Source organism: Macaca thibetana, chromosome 9 (assembly GCF_024542745.1).
Source record: "Macaca thibetana thibetana isolate TM-01 chromosome 9, ASM2454274v1, whole genome shotgun sequence".
Lineage (NCBI taxonomy): Eukaryota > Metazoa > Chordata > Mammalia > Primates > Cercopithecidae > Macaca > Macaca thibetana.
This window is the reverse complement of record NC_065586.1, coordinates 43,240,910-43,262,010: the sequence shown is the minus strand read 5'-3', so window position 1 is coordinate 43,262,010 and position 21,101 is coordinate 43,240,910. Positions and strand designations below refer to the sequence as shown.

The 21,101-nt window shown below is 37.0% G+C and overlaps 2 protein-coding genes across 6 annotated transcripts in view; one reads left to right on the top strand and one right to left on the bottom strand.

Annotated features, from left to right (window-relative positions):
* LOC126963224 (mitochondrial import inner membrane translocase subunit Tim23) overlaps window positions 1–21,101 on the top strand; it is a 901,060-nt gene that overhangs the window by 502,132 nt on the left and 377,827 nt on the right. The gene's annotated exons all lie outside the window — the stretch shown is intronic.
* Window positions 1–21,101, bottom strand: part of PARG (poly(ADP-ribose) glycohydrolase) — a 138,440-nt gene that overhangs the window by 45,700 nt on the left and 71,639 nt on the right. For all 5 annotated transcript variants that reach the window (XM_050805313.1, XM_050805311.1, XM_050805312.1 and 2 more), the window contains 3 exons: window positions 11,418–11,497; window positions 7,102–7,162; window positions 3,406–3,481 (listed from right to left, as the gene is read on the bottom strand). In XM_050805313.1, the coding sequence (XP_050661270.1) occupies window positions 3,406–3,481; window positions 7,102–7,162; window positions 11,418–11,497 (217 nt within the window). The remainder of the gene's footprint in view (window positions 1–3,405; window positions 3,482–7,101; window positions 7,163–11,417; window positions 11,498–21,101) is intronic.

Sequence of the window (21,101 nt, the reverse complement as noted above, 5' to 3'; positions counted from 1 at the left end):
AAGCGAACTCAACTTGCTGGCATTATTTCCGTTTGTCCAGTGCGTCCAGCACTATGCCAGCCTCATGAGGCAGTATGTAAGAAATAGCAACCATCTTTCCCTTAGTGAGACTATCTTAGGAGTTAGATTACACACACACACAACTTGTGTATATACACAGTCATACACACAAGTAAAATAGAATTGACTAAATAACACGAGGCTTATATGCTTTCAAACTATTTTAAAATATATTATTTCTTAAAACTTCAGTGTTCTTTAAAGCAACTGATACTAAATGACAATCTGAAGCCTATTTTACGAAACAGTAAAACAAGAGTATGAATTGTTTGATATGTAAAAATATATGTGAAAAGACAGAAATTAATAGAAGTCTTCTTTTACCATAGAATAACTTAGAAAATACTAAAACATACCACTGAGTAACTTCAAATGAGTTACCAGAGAGAATCGCATATTTGGATTTGTATTCTGGAGTACTAAAACCAATGCTAAAAAACCAGAGTAACTTTTTAGCTTATATAGGAAAATAATTTTGGTGAAACCAGTCTGCTGATTAGAATTAGTTACCTATTACATATGAGGTCTATGGGCACTGGGTGATTCATGGCTTAAACTGTCCAATTCAACAAATATTTACTGAGTATTGTGCTGGGAATCACTGGATACAAAGATGAATAAGATATGTATGGTTCCTGGCCTCACGGCATTTGCAATTTAGATAGCAGTCAGAATGAGCATAAGCAGAATGAGAAGATGATTATTAAAGAGCTTGTTACTATGTATTTGATACTTCCTAAAAATACAATTAACTAAAATTGGGGCATGGGAGGAAGCTAGGAAAGTTTTACAAGAGGATGTGGCAGCTGACATGCAGGCTGAGGGCATAGCTGCACAAGGACACAGGGCAAAAAAAACCAAATGTAAATCACCGTATGAGGAGAATGGTAAACAGATTCCTCATGCTTGCCTGCATTGTATAGTAGTTGGAGGCTTATAGTTGGTGATAAGGTGGTCTGAGGTCTAGGGAATTTTTACTCAATTTCCCTCTGAAGGTTCTGGGAAAGATTCAAGAAACACCTGGACCTATGTTTTAGGAAGATAATTCAGGCTAGAGTTTAAAGAATAAATGGAAAAGTGTAAAACTAAAAGTAAAAAGGCTGGTTAGGTGAGTACTGAATAGTTTATACAATCACTACTAGGGCCTCAAACAGGAAAATGGTAAAGGAAAGAGAAGAAACTCAGTAACGAAATAAAATGGGCTGTACTTGAGAACTAAGAGACTGGCTGAGTGCCTAGAAGTATAATGATATTGTGACTACGAATTTGAAACAGACGAGGTTTAAGATTGGTCTAACTTAATTTTTACTGGAATAAGGTACATAACAAAAATAAAAAAGCTCTATCCAACTTATGTACTACTTGATAATGATCATGAAATACATTCAATGTGTATGCTATTGTTTATGCTTTGAGTAAAAGGCCAACATTTGTAACTTGAAAGGTGTGCACAGAAATAAAAACACTAAACTCAGTATGCCTCTAAAAGCCGGAGTCTTTTAGAAAACCAAAGTTTTACACTTAAAAAAATTCTTAACAATAAAGACCCTCTACAACAGTTGAGAAACCTGTTCCAGTACATGAAAACAAGAATGGGAGTGCATCTTTATTTTTAGCCAGTTATTTTCCAAGTCACTTTAAAGCTACTCGTTCAGATTACTCAGCTTCTGAATTACAACTTGATGAAAAGACAGGAATGACAATGCTCCTCAGAGTGGTTTTGTTGTTGTTGCCATTCAGCATAATGTAATTTATATGCTACACAAGGAGCTGTGTCACATTGCAATACAATATTCCCCGATCTCCTGGGGAGACATGGCATGGGTAGGGAGAACAATTAATAGCAAGAAGCCCTTACGGTATTCTTTTCATCTATCGAGGTCTCACATTTCATCTACAGTATATTCCAAGGAAGTGGTGAGGATCTCAACCTTAACTGTTGTCAAATAATTCCTTATTGAATTGTATTGTAATGAAAGGTCAGCATTCCTGTGGTGCTAACCAGCCATAACTTTTGTTTAGTTCATGTGTATTAAGAATCTCTCAGTTTATCCAAGACTTTAAAGATGGAAAGAACTTTATGAAGAGGGGAATGTGGGGGAAAAAGTGATATTAATTCGAACCAATATTTAAGCATATTTTAAGATTAGTTTTAAAACAGAAAAAAGGTATAGGAGTAAATACAAATTTAAATATGCTTTGTTTTTGTTTTTGTTTTTCCAAAGTAACACAGGAAAAATATTAATTCAGCTATCCTAAGTATTTTCATTTATAAGCTCAAATAACCACTGGGAGAAGGTGGTTTAGAATAAAACGTAGCTTGTTTCTTTGGAGATTTTAATTACAAATATGTCCAAATAAAAGGCCATTTAAAGAAAGAATCTGTTTCATTTAAATAATAACTAGACACAAATTTTATAGTAAGCATTAAGTTATTCAAACAAATCAGTCCATTTTCAGGCAACCGCTTTCTTTAGATTCTGAACCAATATAAGCACCAAGTAAGAATCTAGGAAGAAAAATAAACTATTATCAATATAAATGAGATGGTATACAAGCTTCTTTCAAAGAAAACTCAGTTTACAATGCTCTTATAAATGGGATAAGAACACAAAACACTAACATTCTGTCTCTGATTAGTGAATTTTAAAGCAGCACTATAAATCAAAAGGTTAGGTTAGATATTACTATATTTTAAACATGGGGTTGTTAACCCCCTTCTCCAAAAATACTTTTTAAAGGTAAAAGTAGTAACAGATTATAAACAAAGATTGAGGGGTGGACAGAATTACCTGCTTTTAACAGGGAAAAGACATAGCAAGCATAGCTAGCTCACATGTATGAAACTGTTACATAGAGAGAGAGGCCTTTCTTATCAAATCAGTTTTAGATGTCTGCCCCCTCAACCTAAACAAAGCTGTTGGTGGCTGAAAGACATCTCAATCTGGTCATCAAGTAGGGCAGAGCAAGAAGAGCCTTTAAGGAAAAAGAATAAAAATGCTTAGTGACAGTCTGTCAAGATTATACCCTGGGAATTTCCTCCACTGTCAACCTACAATCAATGTCTGAACCAAGAGGCTGATGCTGTCCAGATCTTGGGACTTTCTGTCAAAGGCTTTTGAGAGAAGCACATGTAAGAAACAGAGAGTATACACTGGTAAATAACAACATTACCAAGGCTGTCAAAGTGATCTGTTTGGTGTTTTTCCTTCATTCTGCTATCATGCTTCTTTGCATTAAATCAGTTTAGGAGACAAATAAACAGCTTTTCAAATTTCTTTTGCTGTCAGAAGTCTGAGAAGAAAAAGTCCCAATCATACACAGACACTACTGAGATTCACCTACCTGTAGCATGCCTCTGCCATTTTCTTCTATGGTACCTTCGTAAGTGACATGCAATCGTGTCAAGGGTTTTTCACATCTACAATGTAAAAAGACATTCCCTTACTTATTATTTTAATGACAAGTGCTTCACTGTAGACAAATGTGAAAATATAGGTAACTATTCAAAAAGTGAAACCACCCCAAATCTCAGAAGTCAGAAACAGATGCCTACTGTTAACATTCTTGGTACTGATCCTCCTTATTCAAACATGTAAATATACACATTTAAATTAAAATGAGATAACATATTGTTTGAAACCTGCTTTTCCTCTAAATAGTATGAAAGTTTTTATTCTTTAAAACAGTTGAAAAACATTGCAAAATATTTAAAAAATTAAGATCTATGAAATTTTGTTATGGCTAGGGTTGGCAATCTGAGGAAAAATGTAGAAAAAATTTGGCAATAAATCATGATTCTCATATGGCTTCTATTTTCTGTTTTCACTGTTTGATAACTGTGTGTGTGTGTGTGTCTTGATGAAAATACATGCCACAGAAATTCTGAACAATGGTATTTTTCTATTAATAAGGTTAACAGATAAACCTAGCATCTGTAATTCAGAAGGCATAATTATTTTCTTTCCCTTTCAACCATGGTCACTGAGATATTTACTTGACTTAACGTTAGATTAACAACAAATTTCATTGTATTAATAGCATTTGTTAACATTATTTTCCTTATTAAATATTTTTCCCCTGATCACTTACTGAATAAAAAATATAAATTATTATGAATGAAACAGAGGAGATCCAAAGTTCTAACTCACCTAAGAGTGCCAATAATCTTTTCTGGGAGGGAGGAGATGATTATATTTTTAGAAAATAGTCTAGGAGGTTAGCTGGAAAAGTACTGAGAATTGCTTGATTCCTTCCTGGTCTCAATGAATTTAAATACATTTCTGGCAAAACTCCAGACCAACAGGCTGATAGCTTTAACTCAGAAGGTAATTCTGCACAGGTTCTGTCTAAGAGCTTTATTTGTATTAATTCATTTAATCCTCTCAACAACCCTATTACTATCTCCTTTTATAGATGGGGAAACAAAGCACAGAACATCTAAGTAAGCTAACCAAGACTAGTAAATAAAGCAGCAGAGATGTGAAACTATGTAGACTCACTCAATGGTCCAGGCTCTGAATCAGCATGCCACACTTTTAGAGAAATTACTTCCCCGGTATCTTGTAGAAAACAGTATCATAAGTTTAACATATATTTTTTAACTTTTTTTTGGTCCTACTTTCCTAGCCATTTTATTCAGAGGAAGACCCTCCCTGTGAGCATACTACTAAAATCTCTGGGCTGTCAAGTCAGGACTTCAGAACAGGAATTCCATCTGTTGTCAACTATTCTCCATGACTGAAACTAGAAACTTTATAGTATAGCTCTTAATAAAATTAGGAAATTGCTAGAAACTTTTTCTTGGTTTTGTTTTGTTTTGAAGCATTTTCTAACTTCCCAATAGGTCATCCTCTAAACTCCTACCCCAGGAGTCAAAGACATAGATGATTCTGGCTCCCTGTGATTAAGCCTGGCTAAAGTATTTGCTGATAATCAAACGGTTAACTATAACATGCCAGAAACTTGGAATTCAGTTCCAACTCCTGGCACCCATTTAGCCCCTTACTCTTGGGAACACCAACAATCCTCAACTTTTCTTCATTCTCCCTCTTTAAGTGAATGCATGTTTCTGGTTCTGTGGAGTCTGGGAGACTGATTTTAATTACATTCTCCAACTCACTTATGAAGCAGCTAAAACAAAAAAGAGATCAATGAAACAAAAATAAGTTAAATTCTGCCTATCAAAACTAAGGGGACAATCTCGGTCTCACTTAGAGGCAAAGTTACTGTGTCTCACTGACAAAGCAGCCTTGCCAGTCTCTGCATTTTGACCTGTCCCTTCTCTCCCACATGGTGGTATACAAATGGGTGTTCTTTCACATTAGCGCCAAATGAATATCAGATGCACAGTAGAGAATCTGGATGACTTAAAAATAAGCCCTCAGATTGATCTGTAAAATCTACACCAAAGTAACAGGAATAAAACATCTGCATTCCTATTAGAGACTAATAGAAGAGTGAAGAAAAATAATCCTCTGCACCACAGAGATGCACAGCAGAATGGTACTTTTAATTCCAGGCACCATATTTTAAGAGGGCCCAATGAATGGGAGTATGTTAAGAGCAGAGATAAAGGGTTTAGAATACGTATTACATGTGAAATAGAAGAAACGAATCAATTTAGTATGAAATTATGTGCACTGTTAGAGAGGGAAGTAGGTCAAGAAGTCATTAAGATACATGAAAAGAAGGGTCAGATGCTAAAACTACAAATTCAGATGTATTTATGTAGCTTCAGAAGGAAGAACCAGGAATGGTGGAGAATGAATGTAGAAAACATTTTTAGTGAATGAAAGCATGAGATGATAACACAAGCAGCCACCATTGGAACAAACTGATGTGAAACAGCGGATTTCCCATCACTGAAGCTATCCAGTCTCCGTCCATCGCAGGTATTACAGAGCTGATCAAGAGTTTTAGTAGGCGGCTGGGGTTCCTTTCAGATCTAACATGCCATGATGCCAAAATGCTGTACATGTTCTTATCTTTTTCAGGCTCATTTTTTTCCCTCTCTTCAGGTTGCTTAACCTTTTATCTACTTCCCTCTATTAATAATCATCTAAACCATGCACACAAGTCTTCTGAAGTCAATTTCTTTATCTTTCACTTCACTTTATCTTTATCTTCACTTTCACTTGATGGATGAAAACAACGCAGGAAAGCCACCTAAGCAGATATGACTTCTCAAGTTAACTTTTTAAAAGTGATTTCCATTCATCACTAATTTCAAACAAAACAATTACACACTATCATAAAATTATTAGAAAATTATTAGAAAGTGAAAACGAGAGGCATTGGTTAAATATGTTTAATACGCTTCATCATGTCCTCAAACATATTTAAAAAGTTAATCCACACTTCTTTAAGTGTATTAGGGGACTTGCTTTAGATTAAGAAATAGTTAACTATTTCAGGACCCTTCTTTAAGTGTATTGTAACTATTTCAGGACACTAAGGACCTTACAAATCTGAATTAGCTCAGATTGGCTGCTATCTCCTCAATATTTTCTGATAAATAAGAAACAAACAGAAAATACAAACTTCCACAAAATCTACCAGTAGTACACAAGGGCAGCCAAACTTCAAAATTCTTGCCACTCAGACAAACTCTGAACAGTTACTGTTTACTAAAATGTAAATAATAAAAAGACTTTTCTCAATCTTGTCCTCCAGAAAGAAAAGCCATAAAGTTCAAATACTAACCAAAAAAAGGGTAAGGAGAAACATTTAAATATTGGTGTTCCTTTTATTAGTGTCTTCACATACAACACTCCTCAATTCTAAACAGGACTTTCTTTCAGAAAACAAAACCAAGACAAAATGGTAGAAATCAAAGGGTTATAGACTTTGATTAAAAAGGCATGACCTTTTCAAAAATGAGAGCTATTATTGGATCATTTATGAGAAGAAATTCCCTGGCACTAGGATAATTAGAGGTTGGAAAACCATCTTTCCAGGTGCTATAAAATAGAATCCTCTCATGGTGAAAGAGTCCTTCTAATTCTAGGGGTCCAGGATTATTTTTATTATTATTGTTACCTTTCCCATTCTGGAAAATCTTCAAGACTCTGTCTTGTAAATGTCACCAACCCAGTAGGTTCTACAGAAGCAATAAAAGAAAAACATATCCAAAATAAGTTTCAATTTTGAAAAGATTATACACATACACACACACACACACACTCAGTAAAAGAACAGGTCCAACATTGGCTATAAAACTAATCAGGAAATACAAAGTCTAGTATTGGAAAATAACAGAATATCGATTGAAAATAATATTAACCTTACAGGGAAACTGCTATAAAATAATAAGACTTCACTAAACAAAACTATACAAACAACAGCACAACAGTAGGATTTGAGTGTTGGTACTTTCTGGTAAAGTTTTTGAAGTTGAATACACTTTTTTTTTTTTTTTTTAAAGCACTGAAAAAAAGGATGTATAACTGGTACAGCTTACACAATAAAGACAAAATTGAATTCAAATTTGTAGACTCCTTTATAAACAAAGGACTTAACCCTACATTCAAAGACTGGTGAATAAATACACATTTATATACTTTATGGCAAAGTGAAATGCCACAGATTTAAAAAGGAAATAATTTGCACATCCTCTGGAGTTAGTACAGCTAAGTCCCAGGCTTAGACAGTGGGCAATCACTCTACTTGTTAGTCGCAGTCTTAGCCAGAGGAGAAATTACTGGCTCTAAGAGTTTACAGAACAAAGATGACATATTTTTCAAGAAGCAATAAATTTGGGAGGATCAAGATGAAATACTATTAATGCAGTCAATAATTTTAGAGGATGAGGTCCTTTTCTAGTCAGATTTACTTTTTTAAAAAAAGCTAGTAGCAAAAGAAACAAATAAATCAGCTGGCCAGAAGTAATTTGTCTGATTCAAATCAAAGAACAAACTAAAAAGGCCATGCCATTTCTGTTTTCTTGAATAGAAAAAAAGCTCTTAAGGAAAGAGAGAGATGTCAGGAACTATTAGTGATGGCGGTGCCTAGCCCAGTGAAAGCCTCGCCATCATTCCATTCCTACGCACAATTCCACATTTCCTTGTTCTCAGTCAAAAGCAGGAACCACTCAAAAACCATATGGAGCAGTGGCAGTAGGAAACAAAATTTTTTCTTAACATGGGTCTTACATTCTTTAGATATCTAATCTTAGGATAAATGGGTAACATATTTAAAACTCACAAGTAAGTGGTCAAACAACTCAAACACTAGAGAAGCAATTCCATGAATATAATAGAAAACATCTCTCTTGTCATTCGGCAACTTAGCAGAGAAGTAAGAACGTCAAATGTCCTTCATATATACTAGGAGATGCTAAGAGAAATTCATAAACACTGCTGGCAAAGCAAGAAAAGGCAGAAGAACATGGTTTCTTAGATTAACAAAAATGCCCTGAGAGCACGTCTGTTAGCTTTCTTTCATAACAAGGCAACTTTCATCTCAGAATAGGATACTTTGGTTAATCAAATACTTCCCATAATAAAGTCACAATATATACTACCTACAGGTCGTAAATTTTCAAAAACCTGATCTTTAAGATACTTTATCTAAAACTATACAGAAAATAATTTAATTTGGAATGCTCTTTAAAATATTTCAGTCTCAAGATCTTCATCAAATATAAAATATACATGTTTAACAACACTGAAAAGTTGGTCCTGATGGAATTCTATTTTTATCAATTCTAAAAGGCATGTTTTTTCGCATATTACGTTTCCGAAACTGGAATACATCTTTTAGGAGGTATCTCACCATAGGTCTAGAGGTGAATTTTCCCAGAGAATATGTGCATCTGCTTCTGCTGTCATCTGGGAGCGCTATTAGCCTGATATCATCCGAATTAATCCTTTGTGGCAGGCCTTTGTGGACCACACTGGTGGTGAGGCTGCACACCCAAAGCTTAGGGCTTGTGGTTCAAATTCTCAGAGAAATGTTTTTTTTTCCCTTTCTCTATTTAGAGTCAAGGTTGAGACTTGCATGTTTCTTTATGGTCCCTTTTCTGGATGATAAATTAATTTCTCATTTATTCTTAGGTGTACCAGCCTCGTGGGTCAGGTCTCCTACTAAACTCCCTGTCCGGAGTGGTTTTTTCCTTCTTAGAGGTATAGAATGTAATAGCACTTTTAAAAAATAATCTATGACATCTTAGATTCGATGAAATATGGTATCTTAAATAAGTTTCTGAAGTCTACTGAGTAGGCTCCAGAACTTCTACACGACTCATTATATTGCAACCTCTTTTATTCTCTTTAGTATTTCCTCCTTAAACTGTTAGCTTTACATACTGAAGACCAAGAGCAATGTTGTACTGCATTTCTACAAAGAGCTTAATTACCATGTGTAGTGAAAAAGTCAGGAAATAAAATGTCTAGTTATAATTTATTTCTTCAAATTCCCAATACTTATAATGGCATATACATTTCTAGTTGAAAAAACAGACTTTTAGCTTTTTCCTCAAAGTATCTGAAATCCTAAAATTTAGAAAGCCAAGTTGGTTTTTAGAGAAGACATATATGATCTGACTCCCAGGACAAAAAAGTAAACTCTGTACTACTTAGTTATAATAATTCTTCTTAAAACAGCAACTCAAAGTACTGTGAAAACAAAACAAAACAAAACCAATAGTAATAATTCCAATTAGGCCTAAAATAGCCAAAAAAAAGTAGTCATCTTTTTTTTTTTTGAGACAGAGTCTTGCTCTGTCGCCCAGGCTAAAGTGCAGGGGCACAATCTCAGCTCACTGCAACCTCCATCTCCAGGGTTCAAGTGATTCTTGTGCCTCAACCTCCCGAGTAGCTGGGATTACAGGCTCCCACCACCGTGCCCGGCTAATTTTTGTATTTTTTTTTTTTTTTTTTGAGACGGAGTCTTGCTCTGTAGCCCAGGCTGGAGTGCAGTGGCGTGATCTTGGCTCACTGCAAGCTCCGCCTCCCGGGTTCACGCCATTCTCCTGCCTCAGTCTCCCAAGTAGCTTGGACTACAGGCACCGGCCACCACACCCGGCTGATTTTTTTGTATTTTCAGTAGAGACGGGGTTTCACCATGTTAGCCAGGCTGGTCTAGAACTCCTGAGCTCATGATCCACCCACCTCAGCCTCCCAAAGTGCTGGGATTACAGGCATGAGCCATCACGTCTGGCCTTAAATAGTCATCTTTTTAACAAATCATTACAAATTCTAATTTGATTTTGTATCTCATAGGTCCAAATAATTCTGCATTTTAATATTTCATTCAGTACAGGGCACAAACCTGAAATTCAATAAGCTATGAGATAAATAATCCCATATCAAAGTAGCATATAATTTTCCCTTAAATATCAAAATCCTGATAATTGATTTCATTCTAAAAATTTAACAATGTCCAATAGCAACACATTCAAGGGGGAAAATGCCAAGTACACTGAATGCAAGAGTAAAAGAAGGATATGAGAAAAATGACCTTAAAATGATTCAAAGACATGTTTTAAGACAATCCTACAACCCAGAACTGAAAAAAAGCCATTTCACTTGACCAGATTGACCTCACCTACTTAGCACAAAGAAACTTTTGAGGTGTTCTGGTTTACATCCACTTGTAAGAAAGGCTACCCATTGATAATAGCTTACATTTATTAAGCATGTATCTTCTTGTTTCATATCTATAACTACCCTATAAGGTAATGGCCATTATTATATTATTTCATAGATGATAAAACTGAAGCTTAGAGGTGTCAAGAAACTTGACTATGGTCATTCAGCTTCTGAGATAAGAGTGGCAATACTAATCTATTATCACTGGTCATTACTAGTATTTGTTGGACATTTACTAATACTGTCTCAGCTGCTATCAGGTTCTGGGGAAGCAAGAATGTTAAGGTTCAATAGAGGAAGATGGAGATACAAAACTCAGTACAAAACAGTTTTATAAGAACTCCACAAAAGGCTTAGGGGGGCACAAAAGAGAGGAATGGTTAGAAAAGCAATGCGTTAGTTGACTTATGCAAATAAACTAGTGAATACTTCTTTAAATAAAGAGCATCCAAAATTTATTTCCTGGTCAATATACTTTCTCTGGTTTTTATTCATGAAAATCTTTTGACGTATATTACAGATTTCAGAGAATATGGGTCTGATTTCAGAGTATGTAAACCCCGCCCCCCTACATTTACAGCACACATTTATGCTCATATACAACATAAGCATAAAATCTAGGTTATAATGTTGAATCATTACTACTGTTTCAATGTGGTTGGGACAAGAAGGTTTATGTTAAACACAAAATGTTCCTCACATGTCACTTGACTTGAACTGTTCCCATCAGCAAGAAAAATTACAGTAAGAATGAAAGGAATTTACTTTTCTCTGTGACTCTTCTAAAGTAGCAGAAGAGCGTTTTAAGTTTCTCTGGTTTCCTTGATGAACGTCCCTCAAACAACCTAAAAGAGATAAAAAATAAAAGAGAGTGGAAGATGAGTTAAAATGCCTTAATGATTCACAGAACTACATCCATATTGCTACCAAGTAATAAAAAGAAATAATTCTTCCAGAAGACAATTCTGTAATGACAAGAACTGGAAAACTGGTTTAGATTCAAATAGCATCTGGAGAGAACTGAAACCAACTAGAACCAGGCTTCCTCAAAGCTGTTCAAATCAGATGGCATTTGCTACCAACCACATTTCTCCAACCTACCTTCCACCATGGAGAAGGCACCATCTAGCCATCCCAGTCAATTAGGGTCAGTCAGTGCACAGCTACTTTCTCAAAGGCTAATAACATTTACAATTCATAATGTTAACTAGGTAGTTTGATAAATAACAAAAACAGTAGCTGAAAAAAATCCTTATCTGAGTGTTTGTGAGGAAAGGAGAGTGGAGGGGAATGGGGGAAGGGACACAGGCAGGTATAACAAGGTATCAGGGCTCAATAATCCTTGTTAATTAAACAACTACATTCTTTTATGCACTGAATATCTGTGCCCTCTCAAAATTTATATGTCGAATCCTTAATCCCTAATGTAGCTAAATTTGGAGATAGGGCCTGTGAGGGGGTAGTAACGGTTAAATGAGGTCATAGGGGTGGGACTCTAATCTGATAGAACTGGTGTCATTTTAAGAAGAGAAGGAGAGTACTCTCCCTCTGCCATGTGAGGACAAGATGCCAGCCAACCTATAAGCAAGGAAGAAAGCCCTCATCAGGAACTGAAGCAGCAGCACCTTGATCTGCAGCTTCTAGCCTCCAGAACCATGAGAAAATAAATTTCTGTTGTTTAAGCCACTCAGTTCTATGGTATTTTATTATAGCAGCCCAAGCTGACTAATAGAGATCCTTTGCATGGTAACCAAAACAGTGCCTACCTTGTGTCATCTAGTTTTCAGCAACCCAGACTTGGATTACTTAATTCAGTTTTCTTTGAAATGACATGGCATTGTTATTGGTAACATATAATTCAATTTATTCTGAGGAAAGAAAAGCAGGGCTTTAAAAGCATTATGACCTGAGTAAGTATTCACTAAAAGATTTCTAACACAAAAGCATGCTTTTGAGCATCAGATCTAGCTTTCCAAAGGCATTTACAAATTATAGAGATTCAGTGGCTATAAATGATGAGGTACTCTTCATCTGCCTCTAGTCATGTGCTCTGACTTTAAAACCAGAAACCCTTCAAGTAAAGTCCACGTTAATAAGTGCTGAAATGGGTCATTGTTTTTCTTGATTACAAGAGCAAGCTTACGTAACTACGCTGAGAGGGAAAAGTTAATTCCACGAGAAAATCCTATTGAGCGACTGAAATAAATTAGGAAAAGGAAAGGAAATGCAGATTTCAAATGGTTCCGTTTTCAATGATCTGAAATCTGTATCCAGGGCCAATTTCTGGAAAAACAATTTATATGAATATTTACTTCCTAAAAAGAATACTAATGTAGGCTAGTATTTTAACCAAATCTAAAATCAGATCTCTCTTTAAAAATAGTTTAAGACAGCCTGTGTGATAATTTTTACTTATTTAAAAAAACGTATCTTCCTAAAATATTTAATACACATACTCTTATAATCCAGCTGAAAGAAAGGCTCTTTGAGGGTGCAGGTTTCAGCGGCTTCCTCTAGAACAGAGTTTATTTAAGTCAAAATGAAGAAGCCACATGGCAGTTTAATTAAACATCCTGTATCAATAAATATGATTTACTAAATGAATACCTTAGGCTCCACTGCAAAATCTCTTTCTAGGCTCACTATGTAGTACAGGAAAGCAGTATGAATGTAAAAGTAGCCACCACCTTTTCCTAGAGATGAACTGATGTACTATACAATTCAATTAAAGGATAAAAAGTACTTCAATAGAACTATTGCATAGTGAGGGGAAAATGGCTGTTGCTCTTAAGAAATAATTCTCCAAAACATAGAAAAAGTGTCCCTAGCTTCCATATGTGGTCATCTGTGTATAAAATCACATAAAAGGTCACATACTTCACAACCATGATGACAAATTATTAACTTTAGGAGCCTCGTGAGACTGCAGATTTATTATCCTGGCAAGACAGACTTTCCTGGAAGATTTGATGGCTGTTATTATCAATCACTACAAATGAACACCATGGTTTATTTTGCAGGTCCAAATCTTAAAGGTACAAATCAAGCAGAATCTCAATGTACTCTGTTTATTCACTGCTTCAGTCCTAACTTCAAATCACTGTGTAACCAAATATGCTTTACCATCTTCCTGATAGAGCAGGGGGAAGTGCGGGAAGTGTGGTGATGGCTGCAGGGGTAAGAAGTGGAGATAAGTCAGAGGAGATGAAGTAGGTTTAAAATTCTTGTGACAATTCTCAGACTTGACTGTTGTGAAATCTTAAAGTTGTATGCACAGCCACTCAAATAAAATGAATTATCCTGATAGGGAAGCAAGTAAAAATAACATAAATAGACAGGCAAACAGCATGAATGAAAGTCATCCCAGGAGTGATAAACAATCTGAGAGACAGCTTTTGGGGGTGAGGAGGAAAACAAAAGGACTGAGGCTGGAGCCCAAGAAAGGGGTGAAGGGTGAGAAGAAAGATGGGACAGGGAAGACAGAGAGAAGAGAAAGGCTGATAGAAATGGGGTTAGAGACAGAGGGCACGAGAGACAGACACACAGAGAGAAAGACACACACAAACGGGCTCAGAGAAAGTGAGACCTTCTCATAATCATTAAGCATCATTCCCCACCCCCACTCCCCCTTTTTAATTTAAACTTCCCAACACCTTTCTTTTTTAGTTTAGATTTTTCAAGTCCTGGGTATGTATATTTGAAGGCACATTTTAGGTCAGCAGTGTGCACACAAACCAGGCCACAATAACTCCTCCGCATGTAGGGAAGACATTTGGGCATTTAATTGAAAGATAATGATAGATTATTAAAGAAATCAAACAGAAAAAGCCAGTCAGGAAACCTTACTTTGTTCTAAACAAAACTGTTTGTATTTTCAAAGACAAAAGTCAGTCAAAGGTCAGATACTTATTAGCTGGTGTTCTTCTTTGCATACTTATTAAGGAGAAACACAGTTGAATAAAATCTTTCCCTGAATGGAATACTGATAACATTACTGGAATTTTATTCTAGGTATATCCATCCTCACCCCTGCCACAACCCACTATGCCATTTCAAGTTAAGTAATAATCCCATTAGTATACAGTAAATCAAGCCCAAAGCACTACAACCTCCATTTTAAAATACGAGCAAGTGATAATCCGGAACCCAGCCAGAAAGTCATTCCTGGCTCTTCTGTGAGGCACTCTGCCATATGGCCCCAGAAGCATTTTCAATCCAGGGAAGAGGCAGATGTAAAAACCTCCTGGGCTGACCACTGCTGAGACCCACAATTTATCTCTGACCATCTAGTTTCCATGCAAACCCAGAAGCATCAATGCTAATCACATTGGAAGCCTTTATATGAATGTTTAGGACCTGAAAGGCAAGCAGGGAAAAAGGTCAGGGGTATTTAATATAACTAAGCAGGCTGAAAGAACACAGCAATAAATAAAAAAGGGAAGACTTATTCAATTTATTGACGTCAGCCTCCCAACACATACTCTTACCATTTTTCTTATTCAACTAGCTAGCCATACCTCTTTTGAGATTAAATACACTCACACACACAACTCCCCACAGCTAGAAACTATAATTGTAAGTAGAAACTATGCATAAAAGGAAATAACACAATAAAATGCTACATAATCAGCTTAACAAATGGTTCATCAGATTAAGTACTGGATCTTTCAAAAGCTACATGAAAGTGGGGGGACTTTCGGTTGTTTGGCATTTCTGGAGCACTCAGAGCATTTTGCTCACGACAAGCATTGAGATATAATAAAAGAACACTGAGTTTGAGTAGAGACAGTGATCAAGTTCCAGTTGTGCTAACAATTCATTTACTCTCCCTGAACCTTATTGTAGAGAGGTTTCCCTACCTAGAAAATTCCATAGACACAATCAAAGCAAGACATGAAAAGACAGCATCAATGGTGATGTACCATCGTTGTTCCTATTATTTGCTAGCTTAGGCTCATTAAAACACATACCATCTCACAGTGAAAGGCAAGTGCAGATATTCTGGCTGCTTAGGATTCTCTATAACATTGTGGAGACTAACACTGGGTTACCTGCCTTAATTCATTTTCCGTGTTCTGGTATCCAAAAGAACATCCATCACCTAGGAAGACAAGAATATGCCTGACTTCAAATCTTCAATGGAACTACTTAAAGTCTTATTCGGTGAGAATGCTATCTGCTGCAAGCTTAAATTCGTCACGGTCACTCTGGACTTACAAATGGCTTTAATTCATTTAATAGATCAATAGTTATTTCTAAAAATAGGTCTAATTTTTTTTTTTTTTTTTTTTTTTTTGAGATGGAGTCTCACTCTGTCGCCCAGGCTGGAGTGCAGTGGCCGGATCTCAGCTCACTGCAAGCTCCGTCTCCCAGGTTCACACCATTCTCCTGCCTCAGCCTCCCGAGTAGCTGGGACTACAAGTGCCCGCCACCTCGCCCGGCTAGTTTTTTGTATTTTTTAGTAGAGACGGGGTTTCACCGCGTTAGCCAGGATGGTCTCGATCTCCTGACCTCGTGATCCGCCCTTCTCGGCCTCCCAAAGTGCTGGGATTACAGGCTTGAGCTACCGCGCCCGGCCAATAGTTCTAATTTTTGACTAGCCATGAGGTAAGATTAATTCAGTTCATTCAAAGGGAGACTGTGTAGCAGAATGGTTAAGGGACACAGATTCTCAAAGGAGACTATATCCTGCGTTTGAATCCCAAGTCTACTAGTTACTGTGTTAACCTGGTGAAGTGACCTCCCTCTCTAAACTTCCATCTCATTTTAAAAAAAAGAGTAACAACAATTCCTAATCAATATCTAATTCATATGGTTAATGTGACAAGTAAATGAATTTCAGATAATGCAGAGTAAGCTAAGGTACTTGAGCTAAAATAAGGCATTACATAGTGCCCAGGCAAAAAAAATCAATATTCATTTACATAAAGTAGTTGCATTGTTCTAATTAATATTCCCTTCATTTAAAAAAATGGCCCAACCTTGATTCTCATCCATCCCAACATGCTTTCAGCGCTAACTAGCTCAGTCTTCAGGATAAATGACCATGTACAATGAAAAAGATAAATCTGCCATCGCCAAGAAGCCCCAGACTTCCCCACTCAGAAGTTTGGCTGAAAAGCAAAGGTCTTTTAAAATTAAAATATATATTAAAATTGGCCCAGTGCAGTGGTTCATGCCTGTAATCCCAGCACTTTGGGAGGCCAAGGCGGGCTGATCACAAGGTCAGGAGATTGAGGCCATCCTGGCTAACATGGTGAAATCCCGTCTCTACTAAAAATACAAAAAATTAGCCGGGTGTGGTGGCGGGCACCTGTAGTCCCAGCTACTCAGGGGGCTGAGGCAGGAGAATGGTGTAAACCCGGGAGGCGGAGCTTGCAGTGAGCCGAGATCGCACCACTGCACTCCAGCCTGGGCGACAGAACAAGACTCCATCTCATATATATATATTTTATATATATGAGACGTACATTATATATATATGTAAATTCTGGTAATTGGTGACAGGAAATTGGAAGTCACCAAAGCCAAGCCTTCCCAAGACATCTTGACCTCTGCTTGTCAGCCATCAAGCACCGGTGGGTCTTTACTGTTGAGAAAAGACAGCTGTCAGCATTGTGGCCTCCCCACAGGACTCTGTGGATTCTATTTCTTCCATAAGAAATAAAATGCTATATGCTAAGTAAGTAAAACAGGGTGAAGTAGACACAATGACAATGTGTCTATGGAGGTGTAATTGGAAAGAAGCTATCCACACTAGCTTTTTTGGAAAAGCCTCAAAAAATCCATGAAATTCCACCCTCAAAATCAAATTACAAAGATTGTCCACTCTTTTTAACTTTGTGTTCAGCTTGATTTCTGACAACTGACTTGTTCTTCCCCTAACTCTTTTTTCTTCTGCACATAAAAGTAATACCTGGGCTGGGCATGGTGGCTCATGCCTCTGAAACAGGTTCTTTATATACTTGCAATTGCAGATTCCAATGCTCTGTGTTTTCTCTCAATTCTACCCCAATTACTAACAAAATCAGAGGTAGAAGCTATGTTTGATTATATGTGGCTTAAAAATAAAACATCTTGTAATTCCTAAGACTAAGATATAGTCTGAAAAGTAAAAGACAACAGACTGAGAACAAAGCGTCTAAATTATAGTCTTAGCACTCTGCCACTAACCAGCTCCGTTACTCAAAACAAGTCACTTAATTCTCAAATATCTCATCTGTAAAATTTATTTTCATTCATTCAACAAGCATTTATTGAAGGCCCACAATGCATGAGATTTTGTGAAAATAACAAAGAAGAGGACAGTTAAGATCTCTGCCCCACTGAAATGATTAAATAAGCAATTATGAAGTAGTCTAGGTGGTACAGTAGGAAAAGTAGGAGACAGTAAGGGTGCACATCTGGTTGTACAAACCCAAGAAGTACCCTGGATGCCTCTCTCCACCCATAAACCAACCCTGTCTATCACCATCACTCTGGCTACGCCTTCAAATGTCTCCACACCTCTGTCCCCTCCCCTACACTATCCCAGCTACCACCCTCTATCCTGGTGCATTGCAATAGCCTCTCCAATTGGGTAAACTCAGTTACTCTGGCCCCTCTCTGCTTGATTCCCACATTACAGCCAAAATAAACTTTTGAAAATGTAAAATTGAACACGTGTGCTAGTCTCCCTCTACCCCCATATCTAATCCTCCAATGACTTCTCATTGTTTTCAGATGGCCTAGTGAGACACAGCATGGTCTAGCCTCCACCTACTTCTGCAGCCTCTCCCATCTCCATGTTCCTTCTCACTCTCTGTGCTGCAACCACACTGTCTTCTCTCAGTCTCTGGGCATGTCAGGTCCTTCTTGCGACAGTGCCTTTGCACGTACTCTTCCCCCTGCCTAGAATGCAACCATCTCTCCTTCTTCTTGGCAAAACTCTTATTCACCCTTTTGTACTTAATTCAAAAGTTGCACTGGGCATGGTGACATGCACCTGTAGTCCTAGTTACTTTGAAGACTGAGGTGGGAGGATCTCTTGAGCCCAGGAATTTGAGATCAGCCTGGGCAACATAATGAGATCCAGTCTCAAAACAACAACAGCAAGAAAAGTTACTTCCTTAAGGAAAGTTTCCTTTATTAAATTATATCTTTCTTTAATAAAATGTCATGGTGCTGTGCACCTCTCCAGAGGTACACAGAGGTTAGCATAGGAACCTAGAGTAGCAAACCTATCCTAGCAGAATCTGAGACACCAGAAAAACTGATACGTGAACTGAGTATTGAAGGAGGAATAAAAGCCATGTGGAAAAGAGAAGGGCATCTGTGACATGAGGTTTGAAAATGAGATAATACTATGTAACAGTAAGAACTCAGAAACTGGCTTCTCCTTTCTCTGTAACCTCAAGGCACTCAATATACTGTGGGGAATATTGCAGTTGCTCATGTACATTTGAACTAAACACTGACTAAATACCAGTATCTAAAACTTAGCTACTGTACAAACTTGAAAAATAGATTAAAAACATGCTCCTTGCAACTAATATTTATGTAACCAAGGAGCATATTTTATATATATATATATAAATACTATACTGTTTGCTAACACTAGGATTTTAAAGAAATTTTCTTAGATAACATTATTTTTCATTCTTTGCTGCCCCTTCCTTAGTGTTGATAGTGGAGAATAATCATATATAATAACAAATTATCATCAATATTTTAATGTTTGAAGGTCATAAAAATATAACCCAAGAATTATGACAGTTTAAGAGCAGCTTATATTCAAGTCCTCTGCTATACTTTCACCTGCCAAACACAGAATAAATGCACTGAAATGTCTATTTTTAAATTTTTTAATTAAAAATTTATATTAGGAACTAACCAGCTGAATTCTAGAATTCATCTTAAGAGAGTAACAACATTCTCCAATTTTAAAAGGCTAAAAATATGGCCTTTGGGGCTGACACTCTGATATTGGAGAGAATTGTGAATTCATTTCTCTGCTGCCATGTGGAGTTGTAAGAAATGCTGCCCATATAAAGTAAGTTGCATTAGAAACAATGACACTCTAGCAGCAATGAGCACACCTATCACCCAGATACTGGTCTCTAAATACCATTGTACAATAAAAGAAACCAGGAATCCTTGAGAAAATGGTTGATTCCAGGATTGAGGCATGGAAAATATAAGATGAACTCGGAACAATGTATGATTCCAGAAAGTTAACGCTCAAAAAAAGGATGGGGCTTATCAAAAGAACATAGGAGTCAACCTGAAGGAGCCATAATAGCCAAAGCTAAAATAATTAAAGCAGTAAAATAAATAATACTATTCAATTTAAACTCACACAACGAAATAAATATCCATGAGTCCATTCTGATAGTTTAAAAACGGGGGAAAAGGGGTAGCTCTTCCTTACAATGGAATTTCAATTAGCAAATGTAGAGGAAGAAAGCAGAAAATTCACAATAGGCAAACACTATGGTAATAATCATTGCAGACAAGATGCACCAATGGATGCTAAAATTAGTAGGGATAAATGTGAAGCAAAATAACAATTGCACAGTGTTTTATCTCTTGGAAAATATTTATTAATCACAAAAGGAAATATATGGTAACTTTACAGTGGAAAAAGCCAGCAGACACTACCTTAGCCAACTGATCACCAGTAATAAGAAGTATGATCCCATTGATACGGTGCACTGAGGACACAGGATCATTTCTGTGGTATTCTGCCAAAAATGCATGACCTCATTCCAATCCTGAAAAAACATCAGCCAAACCCAGATTGAGAATATTCTCCAAAATAACCGGAATGAGTACTCTTCAAAACTGTCAAGATCATGAAAGAAGAGAAAAAACAAGGAACATGCTGGAGGAGACAAGGTAATTAAATGTAACTGGGATGCTGGGTAGGATCCTGGAACAGAAAAAGTATACTAGGAAAACTGGTAGAATCAGACTCGGTGCAGTGGCTCACATCTGTAATGGGAGCCCGAGGTGGGCGGATCACCAGAGGTCAGGAGTTCGAGACCAGCCTGGCCAACATGGTGAAACCCATGTCTACTAAAATTACAAAAAATTAGCTGGGTATGGTGGCATATTCCTGTAATCCCAGTTACTAGGGAGGCTGAGGTGTCAGAATCGCTTGAACCTGGAAGGCAGTGAGCCGAGATCTCGCCACTGCACTCTAGCCTAGGTGACCGAGCAAGACTCTGTCTCAAACAAACTAAAAAAGAAAGAAAGAAAGAAAGAAAAACTGGTAGAATCAAAATAAGGTTTACAGTTGGCCAGGCATGGTGGCTCATACCTATAACCCAGCACTTTGGGAGGCTGAGGCAGGAGGATTGTTTGACTCCAGTAATTTGAGATCAGCCTGGGCAAAACAGCCAGACCCAATCTCTACAAAAACTTTTTACAAATTAGCTGGGCATGATGCTGCATGTCTGTAGTCCCAGC